Source organism: Misgurnus anguillicaudatus, chromosome 13, assembly GCF_027580225.2.
Source record: "Misgurnus anguillicaudatus chromosome 13, ASM2758022v2, whole genome shotgun sequence".
In the NCBI taxonomy this organism is placed as follows: Eukaryota; Metazoa; Chordata; class Actinopteri; order Cypriniformes; family Cobitidae; genus Misgurnus; species Misgurnus anguillicaudatus.
In genome coordinates this window covers 14,149,135-14,176,132 of record NC_073349.2, presented here as the reverse complement: position 1 = coordinate 14,176,132, position 26,998 = coordinate 14,149,135, and the positions used below count along the sequence as shown (strand labels likewise).

Below are 26,998 nucleotides of genomic sequence, written 5' to 3'. Positions count from 1 at the left end.
TACATGTAATTTTATATTTTACATAATTTTGTGTACAAAAAAAATGTAATCACAAAGTGCCTTTGTGAACACATTTACAAAGAACAGCGTCGTATTAATAATTCAAGTTTTCCTGTTTCTTTGCAAAATCTTTCACAATTGTCTCTAACAACAACAACCTGCAGTAATGGAGGAATTGTGCAGGATTTTTAAAGCACATTAAGTGACGAAGCATAGTTAATTTTGAAGAAAAACTGTATTGAGGAACCGGCTGATTGTACTGCGAGCGTGAGGTTATGTTTTGTAAAGATGACCTTCAACTTTCCGAACACTTTAAAATAATAAAAAAATAAATACCTCGGAAAACACTTCTCGCATTTCACATCTACCATCAGGAAAAGTCAGACACTGAAGATGTGGAATCATCTAGAATAAGGAAGACTAATTCATCTGCATTAAAGGAATAGTCTACTCATTTTCAATATTAAAATATGTTATTACCTTAACTAAGAATTGTTGATACATCCCTCTATCATCCGTGTGCGTGCACGTAAGCGCTGGAGCGCGCTGCGACGCTTCGATAGCATTTAGCTTAGCCCCATTCATTCAATGGTACCATTTAGAGATAAAGTTAGAAGTGACCAAACACCTGAACGTTTTTCCTATTTAAGACGAGTAGTTATATGAGCAAGTTTGGTGGTACAAAATAAAACATAGCGCTTTTCTAAGCGGATTTAAAAGAGTAACTATATTGTATGGCGTAATAGCACTTTTGGGAGTACTTCGACTCGCCTGAAAAGTCCGCTCCCCTTCTCACTCTCATAATGGGAGAGGGGGGGTGTTACTGCGCCGAGTCGAAGTGCTCCCAAAAGTGCTATTACGTCATAAAATATAGTTCCTCTTTTAAATCCGCTTAGAAAAGCGCAACGTTTTATTTTGTACCACCAAACTTGCTCGTATAACTACTCGTCTTAAATAGGAAAAACGTTGATGTGTTTGGTCACTTCTAACTTTATCTCTAAATGGTACCATTGAATGAATGGGGCTAAGCTAAATGCTATGGAAGCGTCGCAGCGCGCTCCAGCGCTTACGTGCACGCACACGGATGATAGAGGGATGATTCAACAATTCTTAGTTAAGGTAATAACATATTTTAATATTGAAAATGAGTAGACTATTCCTTTAACGACTCATCTCACCACAACACTTTTATAACCTTTCTGTACACTAAAGCTCAAAAATACACTTTATTTTGTGATTATATGGTATTAAATGTATTATACTGTAGATTTTGGGGTTGAATTTCCAATTAGATGTAACTATCAAAAGCTTATAACCGTAATACATTCATTGTGCAACTTCTTGTTCCGCATCGAGAGAAGGTCCCTAATAATAAATTAATAAATGATAAAACAAAAATCTTTCGAAAGCGGAGACAATCAGAAACTGTTCTCAGAAACTAAAAAGGACCAATAACAACAGTAACTTTCTTCAATTAAAAGATCACACCCTGCTGTAACAAACCATACTGAATGTAGAAACACACACACCTTGCACTGTGAGATGTCTTGCACTGATAACAATGACTGCATATTTGTACATGGTGGTAATAATAATGATAATAAAGCAATATTAAATCTGGCCTTTGGTCATCTTCTGACTAATTCAATTATTTAAATAGATGGTTCGGTGCGTGTTGTATTTACCAGAAGCAACAAATGCATGAATAACTGCTTTGGTCAAAGTGATTATGAATAAATCTACTGCTACTCTTACCAATCACTTGTGCTTTAAAGGCCACAATAAATATAATTAAATATTTATTATTAACACTATTCATATTTTGGCCACTAGTAAGGCTCTTCAACTCTTCAGACACCTCCCATAAATATATATCTGTTTTACTAATATTCCCCTCAACCTAACAAACCAAGCAAAGCAAAATAAAATGAATCATTCAGTAACTGTAGAGAGTCACCCTGTACCTGGTTGCTATTACAGTATTTAGTGTTTGGGAGACACAAAAAAGCAACAGATCTATAAAACGGTCCTTTCTGGTGCCCGAAGCTTTTTCTTCGTCCTCTCTGCTTTCAGATGTGGATGTTGTGGTAACGGCCCTTTATTATATCTATGTCCATTCTGCGAGCTTCTGCAAATGTTAAAAATGTCCCTAAACCTATGAGGTTAACAACACTGATGAGGCCGAAAACCGACGCCCAGGAACCGGTGGCCTCGATCAGATACCCCGAGAAATACACCATGATGACCCCTAAACAAGCACGAAAACAATCTGTTACCAATAGTAATAGACATTTCTACATTTCTTAATATATATTCGGCTATGTATTTTACCTGAAAATGCTCCACATGTATTCATCACCCCTACGATAAAAAAAAAAAAACATTTACAAAAATGAAACAAAGTAATAAGCAATTAACTTTTATTGTGCCCAGTAAAAATGTACACAACAATACAGACATATTACTGTAATAAGCAGAGAGATGAATACAAACCAAACAGAGCTCCAGCACAGGATGGAGCCAGATCTTGAACATTCAGTGAAACCCCACTAAAAAAAAGAGATGATAAGAAAATGAGTTTAAATGTAACAGGATCAACACCTTTTAGGGGATGAGGTAGACATGAGACACATTACCAGTGGCTGAATGTTGTAAGGCCCATAGTAGTGGACACAAACGCAACAGCTGTGGGGAAGGTGGTGGTCCCGCACAGACACAATGTAAATACACTAGACACACCCATAGAGAAGAACTAAAAAAACAAGAGAAAGATGTAGTTTAGTCCAGTGCTTTGCAACTGGTTGACACCAAGACGTTAAAGATAAACAATATAAATAAAGCTAACCATCAAAGGTTGAAACTTATTTATATAGTGGCCAAATAAAAGACATGCCAGCATGACTATCCCCCACCATAAACAAAACAATTCAAGATAAAAGATGAATTCGCAATGTGTTTTGTGTAGTGAATTATTGACAGCAAGAAACCTTAAATTCTATTTTTGTATAAATATATAGATACATTATAAAGTTTAGTAATAGCGAGGTTGTTCATTTTTAAACTATTAAGCATCGCCGTCCTGAGTACGGAACAGCTAAGTTTACTTTAATATTGTTGATGTAATTTTAATCTATCACTACAAACTATATATCGTTGGAAAGGTCTGAGCCTCTAGAACAGACATTTCAACAGTGTTTTATAAAATAAATGTAGGGAGACTAACTGATTCATATCCTGCTAAATGTCACTGTCCACCAGCGGGACGCCTATGTTTACATCAGTGTTTTGCATATAAATTTGTATTTAATCATAACGGACTGTATTTCGTTCGAAATCTCTAAGGCTATGTTTACATTAATGCGTTTTCCATTTTGAAACGCATTCTTTTTGCCACGTTTACAACTTTCATTTACACTACCCCACCGTTTTTGACCCTCACCCTGTTTTAATTTGAGAACTCAGACGTTGCGCTGCAGTGTAAATGAACGTAGACGGAGTAAACTAGTTATGTAAACTAAAAGCTGATGCTAACCTGACAGCGCATCATTTTCAAAGAAAAAAATATTTTTATTCAGGTAAATGGAGGTTTGCAATGGAAGTTTTTCCAAAAATAGTAATCATCTACCAACCAGCTATTTCAGATTGTTTTAACGTGTGTCCTTATAGATAATGTCTGTTTTATATTTATGTTTGAGTATTGTTGGGTTTGAATATTGTTGTAATGTTGTTTATGTTTTGTTTAAATTTAGTTAGCTTATTACGAAAGATAGACTGTAATTTTAAAAGCCATATAGGGGTTGTAAAGGCCAATATGAAGGGAGAATTGTAATGGGCCAGACATTATTTTCGAGTTTAATTTAAGTTTTGTTTGCTTCTTTAAAATGAATTTCGTTTCAGATAATTTGTCTCTTAATTTTAATCGATGTTTTGTTGATAAGTTTTGTGAATATAAATTAATAAAACAGTAAAATCAACGTCATATTAGGCTAATATTTAATGCTCGTCTAGTCGATTGCGCTTTTTGCTATTTTCGTGTTGCTAGCGAAGGACGTGCACGGACCTCACACATTTTTAAAAATTAACGTCATATAAATTATTTTATACTTTAGCCAGCCACGCTTTTTTTGTCGGAGGACGCGTGTGAGGGAACACACACGCACTGAACAGCGACAGGTAAGGGAAGTTATTTGGTTTAAATTTTCAAATGGACTATGAAGTCGCTTTTCCACTGCACACGACAAACGACGGTTGATAAGCCGGAAGTCATTAATTTCCTATGGAGAGTCGCAAAGGGGTTGCGTGAGGTGCCGACCAACTGCTTTTTTCATAAATATCGGATCCGTTTTGAGCATTGGATCCGTTAAAAAATTTGAACTTGTGCGACTTCACCGCATGCGATATGCCGACCGGAAGTGATGTATTTCATTGTATTCCAATCACAAACTGTGTGTGAGGTGAAAATGATTAATCCTTTTGGTTTAACTTTATTAGTAACACTTGAATCCTTAAAAAAACACTTTTGATTACTGATAAGTAATACATTATTAATTTAATTTGTGTACCTTATTATTTTAATCTTGTCTTTATATGTTCTCTCTAAAAAATATTTGCAATCTTTGTCATATATGCATAGCTGTTTATTGTTTCATTTATTTGCGTTCATTTATTTATTCCACCATGGTAAACATATTAGTAACAACCTCTTGCACTGGAATGAGCTTCTCTCCCATATACGATTAAATTGAAACTTCATTACGACTGCCACTAGGGGGAGAACTCCGACTGTCGTTTCCGTATGTCGTGTGCAGTGGAAAGGCGGCTTAAGATCATAAATATGAACAATGAACTAATATAAATATAGCAGCGTGAAATGGGTGAAGAGGAACTCCCTACATTAAAGCAATAAGCATTTCTATAGGCTAAAGCTATACTTCACCTCTTATTATGTTTGATTGAAGTTTACATGCTGAAATGTATTTTTGTTTCAAGTTCGCTACTGTTTAGTACTGTTCACTTGAATGCTTCTTTTTTAAATCATAAAGACCTTTCTATTTGGTTTATAACATCAACATTAACCTATTAATCATATTAGCATGTTGTAGGTGGGAAGTTAGAACAATATAAGACTTTCCCAAAGACATTTTTATAGGTTCAAAAATAGTGTCTGTTGTAGTTGCCGGCAAAGGATCCAGGTATGAATTTTTGTCAATATTGCACACCCCTAGGCTGCATAAATGCGCAACGGTAAGCTATAATTCGAGTTTTTATTAAAGTTATTTTACACTTTTATGCGCATGCCTAGTTACGTGAATGGTCGTTTTCGTTTTAAAATGCCGTTTTAAAATGCAAATGCTCTAATGTTAACAGGGCCTAAAAGTGTAGATTTCACTCAATAGTGTGGTGTGACGCCTAAGGGGTTAAACACATTTTATGCAAATTGCTCTTAAGCTGTGTGCACACTGCCAGTATATGTGTTGCTGTGTCGTCCGTCTCTTTTAATAAGGTTGTTATACATTTCTTTGTTCTGATGAACACAAAGGAAGATATTTTGAGAAATGTTTGTAAAAAAACAAATCGATCGTGAGCCCCATTCACTTCCATAATAGAAAAAATACAATGGAAGTGAATGGAGTTCACAAATGGTTTGGTTACAAACATTCCTCAAAATATCTTCCTCCGGGTTCATCAAAACAAAGAAATGTATACAGGTGTGTAACAACATGAGGGTGAGTAAATGACGACAGTGTTTTCAGTTTTGGGTGAACTATCCCTTTAAACAGTTGAACACATGAACAGTGTTTATATCCGCTTACCTGCATCAGTTTTCTTACTGACGCTGTATCAAAACCTTTAGAGGACAAAAACACAGTAGAGAGATTAAGTGGACCAGCTGAGAAACAATATTACAGTTTCATAAAACAAATTACAGACAAGATGTTTACAACACTACAAAACAATCAAACAACAAAAACACAACAGCAGATGGCAATAAAGTTGAATAGTAAATTTGAACGTGAATATATGAAGAGTTTGGTTCCAAAACGCGATAAACGCCATTTTTGAAAAAAATGAGTTACTGCCAAAATCAGTATTATATCAGATCAGTAGTTAAAAGTAAATAATTAATTTTACGCAAAATCCAATACCCGCCGTGATATTCTGTCATCTTTTCTCCCATTTTTCCCAAAATGCGACAAACGCCACCCCTCCTTTTTTACAGAACGCAATAAATCCATTTCTGATATTACAGCCGACCAGTCACGCAATGTAAACAAACAATGGCGGCGCGCTGACTACACAGAGTCCTAGTTTTCCTCATCTACTTTGTACTTCGTGATCAACAAACAAAACAATACTTTAATAGCATTGCCAAACCTGTGATGGTTTTCTGTGACGGGAAAGAAACGTAAGCCATCAACAGCTAATAATTTCCGCGAGAGGCACTCGGTTGCTTGTTCTCCAGACAGCATCAAGCTTCTCATGCTAAAACATTGTGTTCTTAATATAACAAAGTAAGTGTTTTGGTTAATGCCATTAATGTTTATTTTTTAATCATTGTATACCACTAGTCAACTAAATAAATATAAAATGGTAAAGATGAATGCACATTTATACATTGATTTAATAGATTTATAGCATTTTGAAATAAAAAACTGTCATGGATTTATTGCATTTTGTGGAAAAAATAATTAGTTTTTATAATAAATCTTTGAAAATCAAGTTATGGATTTCAATTTTTTATGTTTTTATAACCTAAAGATGCTATGTGAAAGTTTGTAACAGAAAATAGTGGTTTTCATCTTGTCACTTTCTTGGTATAGAAAACACGTTTTTATCGAAATTTGTCAAAATGGATTTATTGCGTTTTGGAACCAAACTCTTCATATAGAAGTAATGCGAGCTTATATCTTTTAATGAAATATGCTTTCCTACCCTGACTGATAAGATGGTCTGAGAGGCAGCCACTAAACAGAGAACAGGGGATGGCCACAAACCAGGGGATTACGTTAAACACCCAACCCTGGGAAACACACACATTCAGACACAGAATTAAACATATACACAAAGAGACAAGCAATGAGCTACAGGTGAATCCTGCGACTTATGAATGTCAACTTGTGTTACATGCTTGTCAATTATAATCAAAACTCAATGCTTGTTGTCTTGTGATGTGGAGCCCCCTGCTGGAATTCAGCTACAATGGCAACATCCTTACTCTTACCTCCTCTCTCTCTCTCTCTCTCTCTCTCTCACAAACACACACACACACAACAAAGTGCTAGAGATTTGCATTTGAAATTTGACGGTTTCGTAATGTATACTGTACGTGATTTTTTTCAAAAGAGCAAATGAAACACTTCTGTTTTTCATTACATCTTTGTCATGTAAACATAAGCCTAAGAATGAGGCACAGTGTAGCAAACTGCTTGTCAAAAACAACTATTCATTTGATGGTTCACCTATCATACAATATACATCAAATCTGACTGCAGGAAGCCATGACTGACTAATCAGAATGGATTATTCAAAGAGCAATGTAATAAACATTGATGTTTTTGGTTATGACAGAGATCATGACATCATGCGCTGTCTAAAAGAGCTGGTTTAGTTTACCTTGGCATCAGGGAAGGTGTCCTTGAAAAACGTTGGCAGCCATGACAGAAGTGTGAAGAAGGTGCTGGCGGTGCACAAGTGGGTAATAATGACAGCGCTGAAAAACAGGAAAAAGACACGTCATATGTACATAACATACTCATAATATTTAAAGGCACAATATGTAGGATTTAACAAATTTAGGACAATAACAAAGGCGAAGCTTAAAGGGACACTCCACTTTTTTTGAAAATATGCTCATTTTCCAGCTCCCCCTGAGTTTTTTTTTTTTACAGTTTTGGAATCCATTCGGCTGATCTCCGGGTCTGACACTGCCACTTTTGGCATAGCTTGGCGCAATCCATTGAATCTGATTGGACCATTGGCATCGCGCTGGGAAGTAGCCAGGGAGTTTCAATATTTTTCCTATTTAAAACTTGACTCTTCTGTAGTTACATCGCAAGACACACAGAATATTAAAAGTTGCAATTTTCTAGACAGATATAACTAGGAACTATACTCTCATTCTGGCGTAATAATCAAGGACTTTGCTGCCATAACATGGCTGCAGGAGGCGCAATGATATTACGCAGCAACCGAAAATAGTTCCCTTAGTATCTTTCAATAGCAGGGAACTATTTTCGGGATCTGCGTAATAGCATTGCGCCTCCTGCAGCCATGTTACAGCAGCAAAGTCCTATATAGTCCTAAATATTGAAACTCTTTGGTTATTTTTGAGCATGATGCTAATGTCTAATTAGAATCAATGGATTGTGCTATATGCTAAAAATGGCAGCCCCAGACCCTGAAATCAGCTCAATGGATTCCAAAACGGTAAAAATCAAATGTTTAACTCTAGGGGTGCTCGAAAATAGGCTTTTTTATTGTCCCTTTAATGGCATTATGAAGGAAAGTGGAACGAAGGGATGTTGTTTTCACCATTCAGAGACGTATGGATGTTCACTAATCATGTTCAATGATGAGGTAATTAATTAATGTTTATTTCTTTACCTGTAGTTTGATCACATTATTTTATGCCATCGTTATGAATTACTGTAGCTGCAAGGCACAACAGCAGCTGCATGTTAGATGCTGTATAACCGCCACTTCAGCATTTGTCCACTTGTGTTGCCTACAGTTTTTACAAACAAAAAACTGAGGATAGCGCAGATATTAAGTCACTAAAAGGGCGAGACAAGGGGCGAGCCATTATTTAACATAGGATTTCCTCTGGATTTACAAATCCTTGGGAACTTTCGGGATAAAACAAAATCTGTCAGAGCCTCTCTGGCACATGTGAACAGCAGCAATAGGACAAACAGACCTAATATGGTATCACACACTATATCTCAAAATATTAATTATAACGTAAAAGTTGGGGAAACGTAATGCAACCATAGCAAGAACCTTAGGAAATCACATCCATCCCATCTGATTAAATGGATAGAGCGCTGTGTTACTGAATGCTCTATATATAGACAGACATTGAGCCGATGTGAATGAGGCCTTTATGAGAGCTCAGTAAAGACTCTTTGTTTAGCACACAGTACTCTGGTGCAAATCTTACCACACAGCTGGTTGTCTGAGGAGTCGCAGCCACTTTCTCCTAGACATTTTGGACTGAGTGCCAGCGCTGCCTAGAGACTCCAGCGTAATGATCGGACCTGACAAACACAAATACAGTCAGTCTTTCAAACACTTTTCAGCACCTTACACCTCAATTATAAAGCACAATAAAAGCTGTCAAAACTCTGTTGTGTATATTTATACAGTAGTGGCCAAAAGCCCCTCACGTTATATTAAACCTTAAAAGTTAGTTTTTTGGACATTTTGTACCATACATATCATATTTTTAAGTTATTTATTGGACAATATAATTTGGCCTTAAAGGTGCATTGTGTAACATTTAGAAGGATCTCTTGACAGAAATGCAATCTAATATACATAACTATATTATCAGTGGTGTATAAAGCCCTTTCATAATGAACTGTATTGTTTTTATTACCTTAGAACGAACCATTTTTATCTACTTACATGAAAGTCATCTTCATGTTTCTACAGTAGCCCTAAACGGAGAAACTGATCTACAGAGTGCGTTTCGTCCCTACGTTGTCTCAGATGACGACATGTTTGTGCTGTGGCAGCTACCTGATGACTTTCGAAATTGAGGGGTGAGCTGTTGGTGCAATTCACAATCTCACCACTTGATGCCGCTAAAATTATACATACACCACCTTCAAGACAAAGGATATAGAGGGTATGCATGTGAAGTCACCTTCGTCGAGAGGGACTGCGGTTACGCCCACTGAGTGGCAAAAGACATTTGAGTACAGCGTGACATCGACGAAAACACGTGTAAATAAACAGCTGTTGTGCGATAGACTGCACTAACAGATTAACAAGAATTCGGAGCTATCGTTTTACAGACTGCCAAAAAACACCAAAAGGAGAAGTAAATTGATCGTTCATTTCAACATCTACAGACCACAGGTGGGTTGATAAGTTGCTAGGGTCACTATCAAGCATAGGTTTTACTTTCTACTTAAAGGAATAGTCTACTCATTTTCAATATTAAAATATGTTATTACCTTAACTAAGAATTGTTGATACATCCCTCTATCATCTGTGTGCGTGCAAGTAAGCGCTGGAGCGCGCTGCGACGCTTCGATAGCATTTAGCTTAGCCCCATTCATTCCATAGTATCAAACAGAGATAAAGTAATAAGTGACCAAACACATCAACATTTTTACTATTTAAGACGAGTAGTTATACAAGCAAGTTTGGTGGTACAAAATAAAACGTAGCGCTTTTCTAAGCGGATTTAAAAGAGGAACTATATTTTATGGCGTAATAGCACTTTTGGGAGTACTAAGACTCGGCGCAGTAACACCCTCCCTCTCCCATTATGAGAGTGAGAAGGGGAGCGGACTTTTCAGGCGAGTCGAAGTACTCCCAAAAGTGCTATTGCGCCATAAAATATAGTTCCTCTTTTGAATCCGCTTGGAAAAGCGCTACGTTTTGTTTTGTACCACCAACCTTGCTCGTGTAGCTACTCGTCTTAAATAGGAAAAACGTTGGTGTGTTTGGTCACTTCTGGCTTTGTCTCTGGATGGTGCCATTGAATGAATGGGGCCAAGCCAAATGCCATCGAAGCGTCGCAGGGCGCCCCAGCGCCTACGTGCACGCACACAGACGATAGAGGGACGCATCAACAACTCCCAGCCAAGGCAACAACATATTTTAATATTGAAAATGAGTAGACTATTCCTTTAAAAGTATTTTTTCAAGTATTTGTGTTTTTGTTTGTAAAACATACATTCCAGAGCACATTATCATAATTTTTACTCTATTACATTTCATAAATAATATGTTTCTGTTTTACATTTAATATTTAAGTACATTAACATACTTTTACTCAAGTAAAAAGTACACAATTTGAATGTAATTAGGTATTAAATACATTTTACTATGCAATATTAAAGAATACACAGTATTATTATATGCTTTAGAATGTAGTGAAGTACATTTTTTCCCAATACAAACACCCTAATAAAGCACAGATGCTTGGAAAATGTAACTAATGTAACTAAGTATCGTCCACCTCTGCTATCAAGTCCAACTAAATTCAATTTAAGCTGATAATAGTCAGTTTTACTGGCATTTTCGCAGCAGCCCCTATGAAAACCAGCCATTTTGTTGAACGTTTGCCACTCAACAGGGCGAGTTCCAGCGTGGTCACGTGGAGAAGTGACGTCAATGCATACCCTTTATAAGGGAATTTGGGTTTCATTCAAACAAACACAAAATGCATAGAAAAACTAAAATCTCACAGGTAATAAACCATAAATTGACTAAAGATAAATCTGTTTTGTAATTGTCTTGGGCTATGTGTTTACACAGAACACATGTGCAAAGCTTATAATTTTTTGCCAAGCTTTCTTAAATTCAAAGCCAAGTTTAAATTTATACTCCAAACACACATTTTATGCATCTTTAATAAAAAAATTAATAAAGAGCAAAGATATAAAATTTTCGAACTGGAAATAACTTTTGGCCACTATTGTACTGTACATCCGTACTTTGAGTGTATGGGTGATTCTCACGAAACCATTGAAACATCACGGCACTAATGATTTTAGATTTAAAATGTGTAATATAGTAACATTAAAAAGCATCAGAATTAACACAATACTGTGTTCTACCTTGCACAATGTGTGATTTCAACATAAGAATTTATAATTGGAAATTTTATCAAATTTTCTGCTGAAATTCTCATTACCGCAATGTGTCCGGCTGTGTTTGAACATGCGTTATGTTGTAATTTAATCAAATTAACACAAAAATATTAAGGAAACAAAATGGATGTTTTGCTAGACTACTTTAGATGACAGAAAAAATATTTACTGAATATTCATGTATAATAATAATGAAGAAAAATTAGGAAAATGATGTGTCCATGCCTGATGTTCTCATCCTCCGCAACACTTTTTGAGAACAGTTTAAGCACACATACAGAATTTTTATAAAGTTTGATTTTGAGTGACCAAGCACATGGACCAGTTACTTCAAGATGGGTACCAGGTAAGATCATTTTTTACAGTTAATTTGAAATATTGTCTTGTCAGAATGCTTACACGACATTTTGATTATCATTACCGCAACAGATGCTTATTAAATGTTAATTTAATTAATAGAAGCATAATACTTTGATTTTAAATGCATGTGCAGAATCTCCAAATTATGTTCTTTCAGGTTTGTCATGTCATTTTGAAAATATGTCAGTGTTGATGGTTTCTGACTGTTGCGGTAATGAGATTTTTTAGGACTAATTTTTTAAATTATGTTACAAAAAGTGTTAAATGATAAGTCAAAGTTTTTAAATTAATGTTCCCATTTACTCCAGACTTTGTTTTTCAATGTCTGGTGGGAAAAAAAGTAAAATTAAGCAATTTTTACATTTTCATGCTTGACATTTTTAAAACCAAGTTTTCGTGAGAATCACCCATATATATTTACGTACACCATGTATCTAAATATACAACCGTGTACACAGTGAGGTGACAAACACCCAGGATTGTACAGGAATCTAAAATAATACATTTGCTCAGCTGTTGAAACTGTTACACAAAACACACACCTATACTTAAGTAAACAGGGTGACTATTGATGCTATGTTGACGTTAATACAAGTTGCTATTATTACTGTACGTGATTCAGCAATGCAAATTTTTCCAAAGAGAAAATGAGGAGCTCTGATACAAAAGTCTCTTAATGCCAACAATTAGATAATGTTTTAAACTGTACATTCATCAAATATTTTTTGAGCCTCAGGCCATTAAAAAAAAAACAGTTAGTTGGCCGAAGCCATTTTATCCAAGATAAAATTATAAAAATGCTCATTTACAAAACAACATGTCAGACGCACTTAGAGGGTTTTGCGGTTGAGCTCTTCGATCGTTTCTGCTTTTGCCAACAAAATATATTTGCTTGGCCACACCCTATATTTTTGTAACACGAGTATCCCTTTTCAAATGCGGCAGTAACTTTACATGTAAAATAACTTGTAAACGGTTTCATATTGAATATAAACATATATTCCATATTTATGTAAATCAGGTGTGGGTAGACAATGATTCATATGAGTTCATTTGTTTCACCTTCTCCCTTGAGCAGATATTTCCACATGCAGTATGCCCACAACAAGGACAGCAGACCAGAGATGTAAAACACACTCTCCCAGCCATATAGATCCAACATGAGAGAGCCAATGCCTCCTATCACCAAAGTCCTGAACACACAAATATTTCAATATATTAAACAGAGACATCAGATTTACACAAGTACAGTAAATACATTTAGAGATCAGACACTGACCCCAGGCGGGTAACATATACAGTGAATACATTTAGAGATCAGACATTAGTCCCTTTCACACATACAGTCTTTACTGGTAATTTACTGGTAAATTGCCGTTAACATGTCATGTGTGAACAGAACCTTTCCGGTAAATCAGTGCTCCCAATTTACCAGTAAGACAGGTTGTAAGATTACCAGTAATTTACCGGTAAGCGCTGTGTGTGAACGAAAATTATAGGATTACCGGCATTTAGAACGGACGACGTCAGACCGTGCAGACAGCTTCGGGCCAATCATAGCGTTTTAATAAAGATGACGCGTTTACCCCCGCAGTGTTTACTGACGTTTCCACACACATGCTGCTTGAAAGTTAAGCACACCTGAAGTTTACGTCCACATTTCTTCACCAAAGTTGTTTAAAACAGCTTACCGCCGAATTGCCGACGTCCTTAGCACGCCCTCTGTGAAGCCTAAAGTGCAAACAGTACTGTTGTTAAAAACGCATTTTCGGTTTGACGTCGTCTCATTTAATGTTGTTTGGTCATGAGCAACTTCGCGACTGTTTACCACACACGTAAAAACAACAAAATACGGACCGTGGTTATGAACGACGTGGATTGTTTACAAATACAACACTGAGCTCGCCGCGTGCTACAGGTACGTTACTTCCGCTTTCTCAACAAATTTACCGGTGTTTTGATACTGATGTGTGAATGATGTCTTACTGGTAAAATAACGGAACGCCACTGCGTGTGTGAACAGCACATTTTTGTATTTACTGGTAAATTCATTCTGGTAAATTCATGGTAATTTACCAGAATTACTGTGTGAAAGAGGCTACTGACCCCAGGTACGAGCCGCTTCCTACAGTGCTCATAAGGAAACCTCGCTCACTCTCCACGACCTTTTGAGAGCACAGGCTGGCCAGGGATGGGTAATGTACACCTGAACCGCAATGAAATAAACAAATGACAAACAGCCTCATTAAGTGAATCGTCATTTGAGAACAGACAAACCCAGATGGCGCTCATAAATGACAAATGACTTCTGTCTACCACATCTAAAGCTGTTTATGCCCATTAGCAGCAGAAGTCTGAATGTGCTGATGTCATTTATTACTCATTCACTTCGATTCAGATTTATTCCCACAGCATTGCTGCAAAGCAGTTTTATAGGAGATAAATACTACTAGTACAGGCCATAGACATGAGGATATGCATATGACATATATAAAAATAAAATAAGCTTTCATGTTATTATTACTGCAAAATACATGTATATTAGCAATACTATCTGTGAAAATTAAGGGGCTTATCCTAGTCCCAAACTAGATTTGATGTTTAAGGTGCCTTAATATAAAAAACATCTTGCACTTACATATCGTGACACATACCAGTGTCATTGTTTTGTCTCAAAATGCACACCAATATTGTTTTTTGTAAGTTATGTTTGCAAAAACTACTTTAATGTCATAATATAACTTAACCTAGTCCTGGATTAACCTAAAGCCTGTCTGGGAAACGGCCCCTTATAGTGCTGTTAAGCAAATATGCAAAGTACATTGCAAAGTCTTAGGCCATGATGCCACAATTCGATTCGCTGTTTCTGTTATGTTAGTGACCATATATAACCATTTTTTCAGTCTCTACAACCAGAAAATACAGGGAATATGTATGCAGTATTTAAAAAACTGACTAAAATTATATGATTTGAGGGCGTTGTCCCAGACAGGGCTTTTCCTAGTGCCAAACTAAAATGCATGTTTCAGCTGCCTTAATTTAAAAACACTTTGTACGGACGTATCTTAGCATATATCACTGCCATTGTTATGTCTTAAGATGCACACCTAATGTAAGGTATTTTTGTAAAAACAACTTAAATATCCTACTATAACTAAGGTCTAGTCCTGGATAAATCCTAACCCTGTCCGGGAACCGCTCCAGAAAGTGAGCATTAAGTGTGCCTAAATGAAATACAATCCTAATTTCTAATTCTGATCTAATGACTTCAAGACTTCAGCCTCCCCAAAAAGAGTTCAACATGTGCACACTAAATATTGACTTTCATCTGGAGAAGACATTTTGTGTACATATTTCCTGTATTTTCTGTTTGTATCTTAATAAAGAGAGCTAAATAAATATCAGGGTTCCCACACCTTGGTTAAATTCAAGGACTTAATGTGGGGACACATTTCAAGGTTACATCATGTTACCTTTTAAGATACATTCTAACAGTTGTGTGTCAGACACAAATATGCAAAAAAGCATTTTGGTATGGATCAAAATTTGCATACAGAAGATATAAGCATTTAAAACTAAGTTTAGCACGTGCGCTAAACATTTTTATGATGATGTCATCCTTCACTACATATACAGAATAATATAGGGGTTTTTTCTAGAAAACTTTTTGCACAAAATAGATTTAAGCACTTTCAATGACCTGCATCTATTTATGTTTATTTTTTTAAACTTTTCAGGGCCTTTAATTTTTTCCCCCAGATTCACAAACTTTTAAGGATTTTAAGGACCGGTGGGAACCCTGAAATATGGATGGTCATTAAAACTTTCTAAAACAAAGACTGCACTGCACAATACTATAAAACCTCATTCACACAGCACTTTGATCCCAAAAAATTCATGAGCATGGTTTCTAGAGAGATAAAGCATGGGTAATTATATGTTACATGTCTTTGCGGGATCTTTACGGTATGTGTTTAAATTCATGCACAGATACCAAAAAAATCATTGGCAGTGTGAATGAACCACAAATTAAACTATCCTGGACAAATCCAGGATGCATTTTCCGTGTATTTTCAGAAATCTCTGTGTGAAAAGGGTTTATATTAGCAATGCTATCATAAAAATGTATAAAGTTGTAACTGTAAATGTTGGCTACAGAATGACTGTGGCATCCTCTATGCTAGCATGCTAAACAAATAACTGGTCCGATATGAAAATGATCCATGAAAATGACATTGTAACCACTCTGGCAAATCGTTTTATCAATCAGGTTAAATCAATCCCACATGGCAAATCAAAGTAAAAAAAAAAACAATTTCCACATGTACAGTGTATAAAGTTGGTATTTATCATGTTGTGATGTTAAAAAAGTGTTGTTAAGTTGGAGTAAGTCTAAACAGGGTGATCCTCAAAAGCACAGAAGGGTTAAGAAAATAAAATAGTAGTTGAATGACATACAGCTTAATAAACATCATTAAGCATCAGACTGGTTAGATTCCTGCAGTAAACACACTTTACTTACCACAGTAGAATGATGCTCAGCTCTACAATACAATAAATAATCTCTCCTCATAAACAAGACTCAATATATGCACAACAATGTTTAGCAATAGCAACAATCTGGAAACAATCTTTGGCTTAATAAACAAAGTTTTTCTAATAACAGGATAAACTACTCAAAACCTTTCCTCTTGTTCAAAATTATATCACATATTATTGTTCAGTGTGACAGCATATAAAGTCGCTGTTCTTTGTCAGAAATGTTGATACATTGTGAGATTGTGGTTTTGTGACAGTACCCACCCTGCAGCAGCCCCATTAGGAACCGGGAGATTGTCATGGAGACGATGGGTTGGGAGCAAAAATGGGCCAGGATGGGTGTGAACGCTGTCATCGCTCCCCAAGCCGCCGCTGACAACAGCATCACTTTCTCTCCTCCCACCCTAAACCTAACAACAAAAACACATCCAGCATTAAAAACAAGACAGATATAAGGTGAAAAGGTTTTGGGAAGCTTTAAAAACTTTACAGTGCTGTTACTTCCAGGCAGACAATCTGTTCATCCCAACCTTAATTTGCATCACCTACTTAATCATCCCAGTCCCACTTTCAAGCAGATTGTGGCTCTCTGGTTGCCACAAGACTAAGAACATTCAGTGAAATTACTAAATTTGATATCACTTTAAATTTGCATGATATTATATGGCTACTGCGCATTCTCTTCAATTTTGCTTAAATAGATTATTACCAACATCAAAACATATAAGGAGCATTAAAATCTGCTAAGCTCATCTGCTGTTAATTTAATTAATGCATTCATAGAATTGCTAACTGCCTTCACTACTGCATTTTTGCCTGATGACTGATTCATTGTGTTGTAGCAGTACTATAATAATAAAATATTATGATGACACTGTTTATTCAGTCAACAATGTTGACTTAGATTTCTGTGACCAACTGACTTGCATGTAATTACTGTAATAAATTTGCATTTAAAGTATGCATCTGGAAGACACTAATCCAAAGCAACTTACAGGGCATTACAAGGTATACATTTTATGAGTATGCATGTTCCCCATGACCAAACCCATGATCTTTTGCTCTGTAGTTTTACCAATAGGACTAATGGAGCTATGGGTTCATACCATAGACTGTAAAAAAAAGATGGACGACGCGACGTCGCCTCCCTCCATTGTAATGAATTGAAGCCAAAAATGTCCGACCATGGTCGCCAACATGTTACGTAAAAACGTCAGTTTGGAGCAAAGGCATGCGCAGAAGGAATTGTCCGTGGAGTCAGAGGCCCTGTCCCAAATGGCAAACTCCGGACTTGTGGTCCTCCTCAGAGTCCACACTTTGATGACATCACGTAGTCCAGACTTTAGGGACCCTTGATGCGAGTCCACGTGGGTGCACCCGGAGTTGTATTTTGGGACAGACTCGAGCATCACACCGGAAATAGGTAGAGAAGTTGTCTGTCAGTGTGAACTCCTCCCTTCTGTCGCCTGATTGGTCTGATTGCCCTTTTGCAAGGCCTTCTGGGTTGGCAAAGTGCACGAAGCCTGCTGCAGTGCGGGCTTCCCTGAAGACCGCATCAAGGGGGCAAAGGAGGCACTGATGAGCACACTTCAAAGCGTAAAAATGACAGATGGGACACCCTACGGACTTGTAGACTAAGCGAGAACGCGCAATTTAAGGCCACAAGACCGAAAGTCCACATGAAGTGCGCCATTTGGGACAGGGCCAGAGGCGAAACCGCGGAATCAAACTTCCGCTCAAATGCTTGCTTGCGCGAACAATTCAACCACGCCAATCATTACGACACACCCCATGTCTATAGCCTCAAATTACTAGCTAAAATGAATCTTATCACAAAAATGAACACATATATCTGCGTGATAACAACTACCTGACAGGACCAAAACCACTTTCGGAAACTTTTATTAGAAGTGTAAATATTTTTTGTATTTAGAGCAGAGTCCTATTTGATTGAATGGAGAGGGCGGGGTTATTACTTGTACTGCAGCCAGCCACCAGGGTGCGATCAAAGAGCCAGCGGCTTCACTTTTCAAGACTTATAAGGCACACCTGGTTCATACCTGTCACTGACGTAACCTCCAAGGACCTGAGTGAAGCAGTAACCCCAGAAGAAGCTGCCCAGCACCATGCCAGTCTCTCTTTTGGACCAGCTGAACTTCTCTGCCATGCTCACTGCACAGATAGGCATCGCTACACGGGCGCAGTACAGCAGGCACGTCCCCAGCAAAAGAACCACGGTCCATATTCTGACTAATGGCCTGGAAACAAACAGATATAATCAGACACAGTTTTTGTGTACATTAAACAAAGTTTGTTTTAAGAAGAACCAAGCAAATATAGTGGCTTTGCTAGCAGATGCCCGTGTTGGTTAACTGGCTTTAGATGTATCATAAATGCAATGCAAACTTTCCACTAAAAGAGATATAAACTGAAGAACTGTGTGAGAGTCTGTTTGAAATCCAGGCTAAAGTTATGAGATTAGAACCATTAAAGTTTGATTTGGTATGACCTTACGCTGTGAATATTAAAGATATCAAGGTTATATTTTTGTTGTTGTTTATTTAGTAGTTGTTTCTTTAACCCATGCAATCCACACATAAAAAAATAGATGTCCATAAATAGATGTTTGTGTCATTTTACGTCATTACACATAAGAAAAAGAATTGAACACACCTACTGGAATGTACTTGATACTTTGTACAAAAGCCTTTGTTGGAATTGAAAGCTTTAAGACTGTATGTAGAAACCAGTTCCTCAGGTGTGATTTTGACCCATTCTTCAACACAAATGCTCTATTGAAGGTTCTTCTATGAACTGTGATCTTTAGTTCTTTCCATAGATTTCCAATAGGATTCAAGTCAGGTGATTGGCTGGGCCATTCTGAGAGTTTCCCTGGCTATGTGTTTGGTTTGCATGACACCTTGGTAATGAGACACTATTTTATAGGCCATCATTTGGGAGTAAGTTAAACCACCTGTTATTATTTGCAATGGGCCGGATTGCTTTTTTATTACTGACTGTCTTGGCTTTCCATGCCTTTTTGCACCTCCTTTTCCTCAGGGGAGGGGTCCAATACGTCTGTTTGTTTCATTTGACTTCATTTATGGTTATCTATGGTTTGATTTCTTTGCGTGTGTATTGGTTGTTACCAACATCTAGTGAAAATGTCATGTCAGTAACACCTTTAGAAATATATTTACAAAAAAGGGTGACGTGTTCAATACTTATTTCAGTCGCTGTATGTATAATATTATGTATCAAAAAGTTGTATTCGAGCCTGAAGCATTCAAAAACCTTTTCATTGTACTTTGTTCACAATATTGTACACATGATAGTAAATGACTTGTAAAAAACACATGACAGAAAGCATTTCATATAACAATTGTAATTCAATACTATGTAACGTTAATGTTACGTTACCTCATCATGCATTTTAGAAATTAAACATCTCATTGTATATGAAGACTGCCACTATACTAACTTAACGGTTATTGTCATCCATTAACTTATTTTGCTAATAAAACAAATGAATGCCTGTAACATAAGTTACTGATGTAACCTGGAATAGAGTGACTTTATTAACTTAACGTTAGTTGCGGAAAGTTTGGTCGAGGTGGTCTCACCTTGTCCAGGTTTGACTCGACTCAGCCCACTTCTTCTGTGGTCCAACTTGTGCGAAATTCTCTGCGGGCTTCTCCTTGGTACAGACCGAATCTGGACTACTGTTCTTGCCATGTTTTTGTAGAACTGCCATTCAACGACAATATTATTGTTTGTGTTTTATCTCCTCGTGTACGATCTCGGGTCAGTCCGCGCGACAAGCAAAACGGCAAAGAAACGAAATCGGTAAGTTTATATGCAGAAGCATTTCCATACGGGGTCTATGCAGCATCCATTGAGCTTCTGCAACCAACAAATGGACTGAGGAAAATCAGTCTTTCCTGTTCATTATAATCCACGTGTCAGTTTCTTTTTTTTTCAGCCACGCAGTTCCTCCAACCGCTGGCTCGTGAAAGCAGGAAGTAACGTGACGCAGCCTCTTCTCCACACATAACTCGCGTCCTCCACTCAAATAAACGCACGGTTTCGAGTGATGTTTAGGTAAATGCTCGAATCTGATGTCGATGCAAGGATATTTTTATGTATACACGCGTTTAATAACGGTAACACGATTGATCGTTGGACAAGTAATGCAAGCCCGAATCTTAGCTGCGGTAAGTAAATAAAAAGCATCGAATCACATCAAACCGAGCAAATATCGTTTTGTCATAGCACAGCCAATCTCATAGAGATTTAATACTTCCAGAACAAAGAATTTCTACGCAATAAAATATTTTAAAGATTTGAATATCTAGAAACCCGTGTTCATTATAAAAATAAACAAAACTAAAAAAATCTTCATTTCAGTTCATGTTTTGTCTTATTTCAAATAATTTTAAGTCATCTTGAGGCCCCCTTGAAAGTTTCCGGAAGTCCCCATGTGGGCCCTGGACCCCAGTAAAAACAATGCATTGCCAGTATGATTTCAGATGGTTATGGCAAGCATCTTAAGGATGTTGTTTATCTGTCAATTGCAGTTTCATTGATAAAAATTCTTCTGCAAGATTTAGCTGGGTGTTATAGCACCCAACAGCATCTGCGATTTTGATATTCGAATATAGAGTTTGGGGAATAAAAAAAGAATATTTAATACAATGTAAAGCATCTGACATCAGAAGCTTACAAATTTATATCTGCAATATCTACAAATCACATAATTGAATGTCAATGTAAGCAGGAATACTTGACAATGTACAGTAGAAAACAATGTCACATGACTTTATAACATTATAATGCAATAACATTAGTACTTAAAAAGGCCAGATGTTCTTCAACAGGCCCTTTCACGCACATACAAATAATGTATAACTGTGCACTGCAAATTAAAATATGATAGCACACAGAGCTCACTCGTAACCTTAATACAATCAATCCAGTGGTGATGATGACACCAATATTTTGCATTTGGTACCTCGCACCAGCGGACACAAATCTCCAATAAAATAGCATGTAAATGTAAGTGTGGTTCTCTATTTATATACTTTCTGAACAACGGCGGACAAAATAGAGGGTTAATAATAATTCTCTGCAAAACAAAATTGACTGAAATACAATTAATTCTGCTCTCCTTTTCAGACATTGCTGTAAAAAACAATCTCTGCGTTTGTAAAAAGTGTTTCCATTTTGGCTAGAAGTCGTTCTTAAATTTCAACAACCTCATTTCCACAGCCTATGATAAGCAACAAGTAAACGAAACAAAAGGAGGATAAAAGGATGTCTGAGTGTCAGTCACTGAGTATAAATAGTTAAGGAAAGGGAAAGCGTCCATTTTGTTCCCCACAGAATGCAAGCATAGAGATGCAGTTTCATGTTCACTTGGGGTCCTCGATGGTGCCTTTGCTGAGATCTGTCATTTTAGGGTACTTTACTTTCTTCTGGTCCAACTCGTTCTGAGCCCACAGCAGCAGTTTGAGTAGTTTGGCAAGTTTCGGTGTCGACTCCCTGTTTTCGTAATCTAGCACTGCCTGGTTTACCTCGCTCCACACCTGTTAATGCAAGACCATAAATTATAATCTAGAATAATCAAACAATCAGTAAGTTTGTCTGTTTTAAGCAACCTGTTACCTTCTGTCTCTGCATCATGTTAAGCAGATCTCCAAAGGGCGACTCCTCTGGGTTGTCAAATGCCAGGAGCGCCAGGGTCCGCTCCATCTCCGTCAGACACTCTCGACTTTCCTCTCCCTGTTCGGCTAACTGCGTCTGCGCAAACTCCAATGCAGCCTCGGTTTCCCGCAGGCGAATCAACTCGATCAGGTGTTGTTGCTGGAGGAGAAAAACAGGCAACTTTGAATTACAACTTAATAATAGATACTTTTAATCTGCAGTACTGATACACAAAGAAATTACTTAAAGGCGGGGTGCATGATCTCTGAAAGCCAATGTTGACATTTGAAATCACCTAAACAAACACACCCCTACCCCAACAGAATCTGGACCTTCTTTTGATAGACACGCCCCACACATACACAACCCAGGCAACAATGTCAGTTAGTATGCATGCTGCTGATTGGCTACAAGTGTGTTTTGGTTAGGGATGTCCCGATCAGGTTTTTTGCCCTCGAGTCTGAGTCATTTGATTTTGAGTATCTGCCGATACCGAATCCCGAACCGATACTTCTATAATACATAAAAAAAGAATAAAGAAGAGTGAAAAAACAGAACCAGGATGTTCCTTATGTCATGCGCACGCGTTGCCGTTTCTGTGTGGAGTCAAAAGAGTTTAACTCTGTGCCAGTGCATAACTATAGATGTGTTAAAAAATAATGAGAATATATATAGTGTATATGTACAGGGGTTAAATTGGGATTTGTTTTATGGGCAGGCTCTGTTGGGAGGGAGGGTTTGAGGGGTAACATGTTTTATCCTGATGACAGCAAAGCCACTGGTGTGTTTCAATGACATTTTGGACCTCATATAGGATTTTATAAGTTTCAGTTTTAAAGCTGTACCACATGTTGACCCAAACTTTAAAACCTGAACATTAAATAATGTACATCTATGAGTCTGACACCCTATATGCATTTGTTGGACATGTCATTATGTACAATTGATCAAACTTTGAAAGAATCAAACTATAAGAATCAACCTCCTTGACTAATTCTAGGCATAAGATAGGCTACCAAAAAAGACTCAATTAACAAGAAAAACAACATACTGATTCAGCAATATGTCTTATAAATTAGCCATAGAGATTCCCTAAGATGGTCAGCAGTTAGTTAAAAAAATCACTATAGTTAGGTCATAATTAATTTGTATAATCAAAATACATTATTTTATTAAACTATACAATAAGTTGTATCCAGTTATCTAGTTAACATATTGTAATGAGATGAGTGACATGGTTATATATACTTTAATACTTTGTTTTTTAGACTTCTATTAAGTTTTTTCAAAGTTTTTAAATGAGCTGTAAAAACACGGTTTTGTCGTGGGTTCCCCGCATGCACGAGTGTGAAGCCTATGAAAGAAAACACGTAATTCTCTTCTTGTCAGTTCACACGCACCAGCGCAGGGCGTACACTGGCGCAGAGCGAGACCTTAACGCCGGATTTTAAACCCTGCATGTATCCGAGTCCTGATCGGGAGGTAACGTCCGTTTCCGATCGAGTCTGAAACCAGATCGGATCGGGACATCCTTAGTTTTGGTACTCGGCCCAAATCCCTTTTCCAATGTGTTTTTCAAAAATCACGCACCCCGCCTTTAACACAATGTATAAAAAGACGTCTATAAAACTAAGAAATATTGAAGCTGTGTTAGTTTTGCATTGAAATTAAACAGCAAATTTACTAGACCACAAGTAGCTTTTATGAATGTGACTTGAAAAAAAAAACATTCCAAGCTGCTTTTACACAATGCATTAACATGCATTCCCCTACATCCGATAACGCCGATCGGATCATTGGCATATCAGGACACCATGCATTTATACTTGTCAACATTCAGTTGTTTCTATACTTTATCTGGATGCGTGTTTGGATTCTGCACCCCAATTAATAATAACATTCCAATCTTAGACGCGTTTACACTTGTCTTTTTCTTTGTATGTGGGCAACATCTGGATACAAGTTGCATACCGCAGAGCGCGATTCAAAAGGCGAGCCGTTAATTGCGTGACAGTCATTCAACTTCATCTGCTTTTGTAAAAGCCTTCTGATGCTCACAGCACGATTATATGAACATCTGAGCTTCTTGAACGATGGATTGACTACACAAAGTGAGAGGGAATCCAAAATGTTCCAAAATAGAAGCCACAAACTTGACATTACGATTGGCTTCAGTGTTAAGAGCGCTTTACTTCCTGTTTCTTCAAAACAAATCGAATCCCAATGACAAAAGCAAGCTTGGGCACAGATCGTCTAAAGTTCAATGTGGGTGCCAGCTTGTGGGGGAGTGGGGGCAATCGCGCTCAGGCACCCCTTTTTAACACCTTTCTGCTCACTGGCATCTTTCGTGGAGTTAAATTAAAGCTGTTTATAAGCACAAAGAAATTACTGTCACATGACAAAACCTTTACATATCGTCGCTGCCTGATGAAACTCACGTATGTCCAAAAAGGTACTTTTCAGGAAGTGAAAAAAACACTGTATTTCAAAAGCAGTTGAATGTAGCGTTGTCATACTTGGTACAGCATCTTTACATGTAACCATATTCTTGCTAGTGTAAAGATATAATCCACATTTGACCAAAATTGAGTTTAAATGGACATACGTGCATATTTAACAGTAACGGTGGTCGATACGCGTTCTTCCAATTATTAATTAGAATGGCCAAGTCGCGTTTCATATTGACAGATGAATACGCTCAGTTTATTAAATAGCCTAGATACTTTGTTTGCACAGTCATACTGTCATTTTGTCACTCCTAGATAAACGTCTGGCGTCAGGGGGGAAATGTTTACCTCGATGAAGGAAAGTCATTGTCTCACCAGGCTATGTTTATTCGGCTATCCATTGCTGAGTTACGATGAAACTTCACGAGACCGGCGAGATGCTTCCACAGGGCGGGAGATACGTGGCGTGATTAACAGCTTTGACACCAAATGGATATACGTGAAAATCAGATGACATGATTTCACAACTTTTCATAAGCCATTTAGATATGTGAAGCATACTTTATAGGGAAATGAACCTGGACATTTAATCCGTCGAAAAATCTGCAAAATGGACGTGGTTTTCATTGAACAGCGACGATATGCCATCATGATGCTCAAAGATGAGTTTTAAGTGATAAAATTATTGACTAGAGGGGGACTTTAGGATGTGTCAGGGCAAGTTATTTTCGAGTTAAGACCTCGTGCATTTGAGAAACCAGGCCTAAATGTGAACAACACTTAGTTGTATGATTTAATCATACAACTTATTATATGCCAAAAATATTTAAAAGATAGCTCCAAATTTGCCTCCACACAAAACGTATCTCAAAGTCTTTAGCAGCACAAATCAAACATTTCCCTTATACCTGGAGATGGAAGTACAGGTAACGGTTAGTGTCCAGCAGCTCGGGGTGAAGACTGTTGATCAGTGCAATGGCTTCTTGAATCTGTCCTTTCAAGACCATCTCTCGAATTTTTATCCTTTCATCCAAAGAGTCCAAATCGACACTTGGCTCAATACCCGATTCCATCCTGAACTTCTCAGCGGCCTCTTTAAACCCCTCTACATAAATAAAAATCAAGAATGAAAATGATTTACTGACATTTTTGCTAAAGCTGTTAAATTTTAATAACACAGTTAGTTGTGTGCATACCAGTCACCAGATAATTCATAATGAGTCGATTCATGTCTGCACGCTGAATGTGAACATTATTGAGCTTTTCCATCCACTCCTCTCGTGTTATGTCCTCTGGTTTTTCAGCATAACTCATCATGAAATGTTCTGCATTGACAAAGTACAAACAACAGTCATGCATTAATGTCAAAACACATTACACAACTTTACACTATGGTGAAGTCTAACTGGCATGTAAAATACTTCAACATAAACGTGAATAACTTTAAAAAAAAAAACATTTTATCCATCCCGTGACTCTCAATTTATTTAGTATAATTAACGTACAACAGTTGTAGCATATTGCATGTAAATGATACAACGTATATTTAAATACATAAGATCTTGATACTTTTTCCAGATTTAATGTACATCCATTGCACCTTCTCAATGACAAGGTCACTAGAAAAAACAAGCGATAGAAAAATAATAAAAAGCTGACATGACATGAAAACATATTAATCAAAAATGTACAGGAACAAAAACACGATTACTTTAGCGCTTACGGTGACCGGAAGCACTAATTATACAGGCCTGTATCATAACATTGAAGCCTGCGCTGGTGGAGAGAAGACCAAAGCAGATTTTATACCTAACAACAAACTTAAATAAGCATTAACAAACACCGCTGCTCCCTGAGCTTTCGTGTAAGATAACTCATTACCCACACTTTATAAAATGTTTTCTATGGTAGTAAAAATGGTGGATTTTACCTGAATGTGTACACTATCGTTGCTAGCAGCTCGGGGAGAAAGGCCGTAATGAACTCTCGCGATATTTAAAGAAACACGAGACTTCAACCATGGATCATTTGGATTGGTTGTTAATAAAATGTGTTTTACTGCAAATTGACGTGGAAAAGTATCTAAATTGTTTAAAATGAACGCAGGGGTTATGAAAATAT

General features: G+C 37.1%; 2 protein-coding genes across 2 annotated transcripts; both read right to left on the bottom strand.

Annotated features, from left to right (window-relative positions):
* Positions 1 to 1,141: 1,141 nt before the first annotated feature.
* On the bottom strand, positions 1,142 to 21,003 carry slc17a9b (solute carrier family 17 member 9b). Its single transcript, XM_055188007.2, has 13 exons — positions 20,351 to 21,003; positions 18,788 to 18,985; positions 16,992 to 17,131; positions 14,295 to 14,394; positions 13,251 to 13,381; positions 9,161 to 9,257; positions 7,615 to 7,711; positions 6,934 to 7,021; positions 5,814 to 5,848; positions 2,637 to 2,752; positions 2,494 to 2,549; positions 2,332 to 2,361; positions 1,142 to 2,248 (listed from the first exon to the last, which is right to left on the bottom strand). The coding sequence occupies exons 1-13, from the start codon at positions 20,479 to 20,481 to the stop codon at positions 2,070 to 2,072; spliced, it is 1,398 nt and encodes a 465-aa protein (XP_055043982.2). The 5' UTR covers positions 20,482 to 21,003; the 3' UTR covers positions 1,142 to 2,069.
* Positions 21,004 to 21,519: 516 nt separating this feature from the next.
* On the bottom strand, positions 21,520 to 26,953 carry gid8b (GID complex subunit 8 homolog b (S. cerevisiae)). The gene is made up of 5 exons (XM_055188008.2): positions 26,808 to 26,953; positions 26,074 to 26,202; positions 25,786 to 25,982; positions 22,392 to 22,589; positions 21,520 to 22,312 (listed from the first exon to the last, which is right to left on the bottom strand). Exons 2-5 carry the CDS (start codon positions 26,192 to 26,194, stop codon positions 22,139 to 22,141), a joined length of 690 nt encoding a protein of 229 aa, XP_055043983.1. The 5' UTR covers positions 26,195 to 26,202; positions 26,808 to 26,953; the 3' UTR covers positions 21,520 to 22,138.
* Between the last annotated feature and the right edge of the window lie 45 nt (positions 26,954 to 26,998).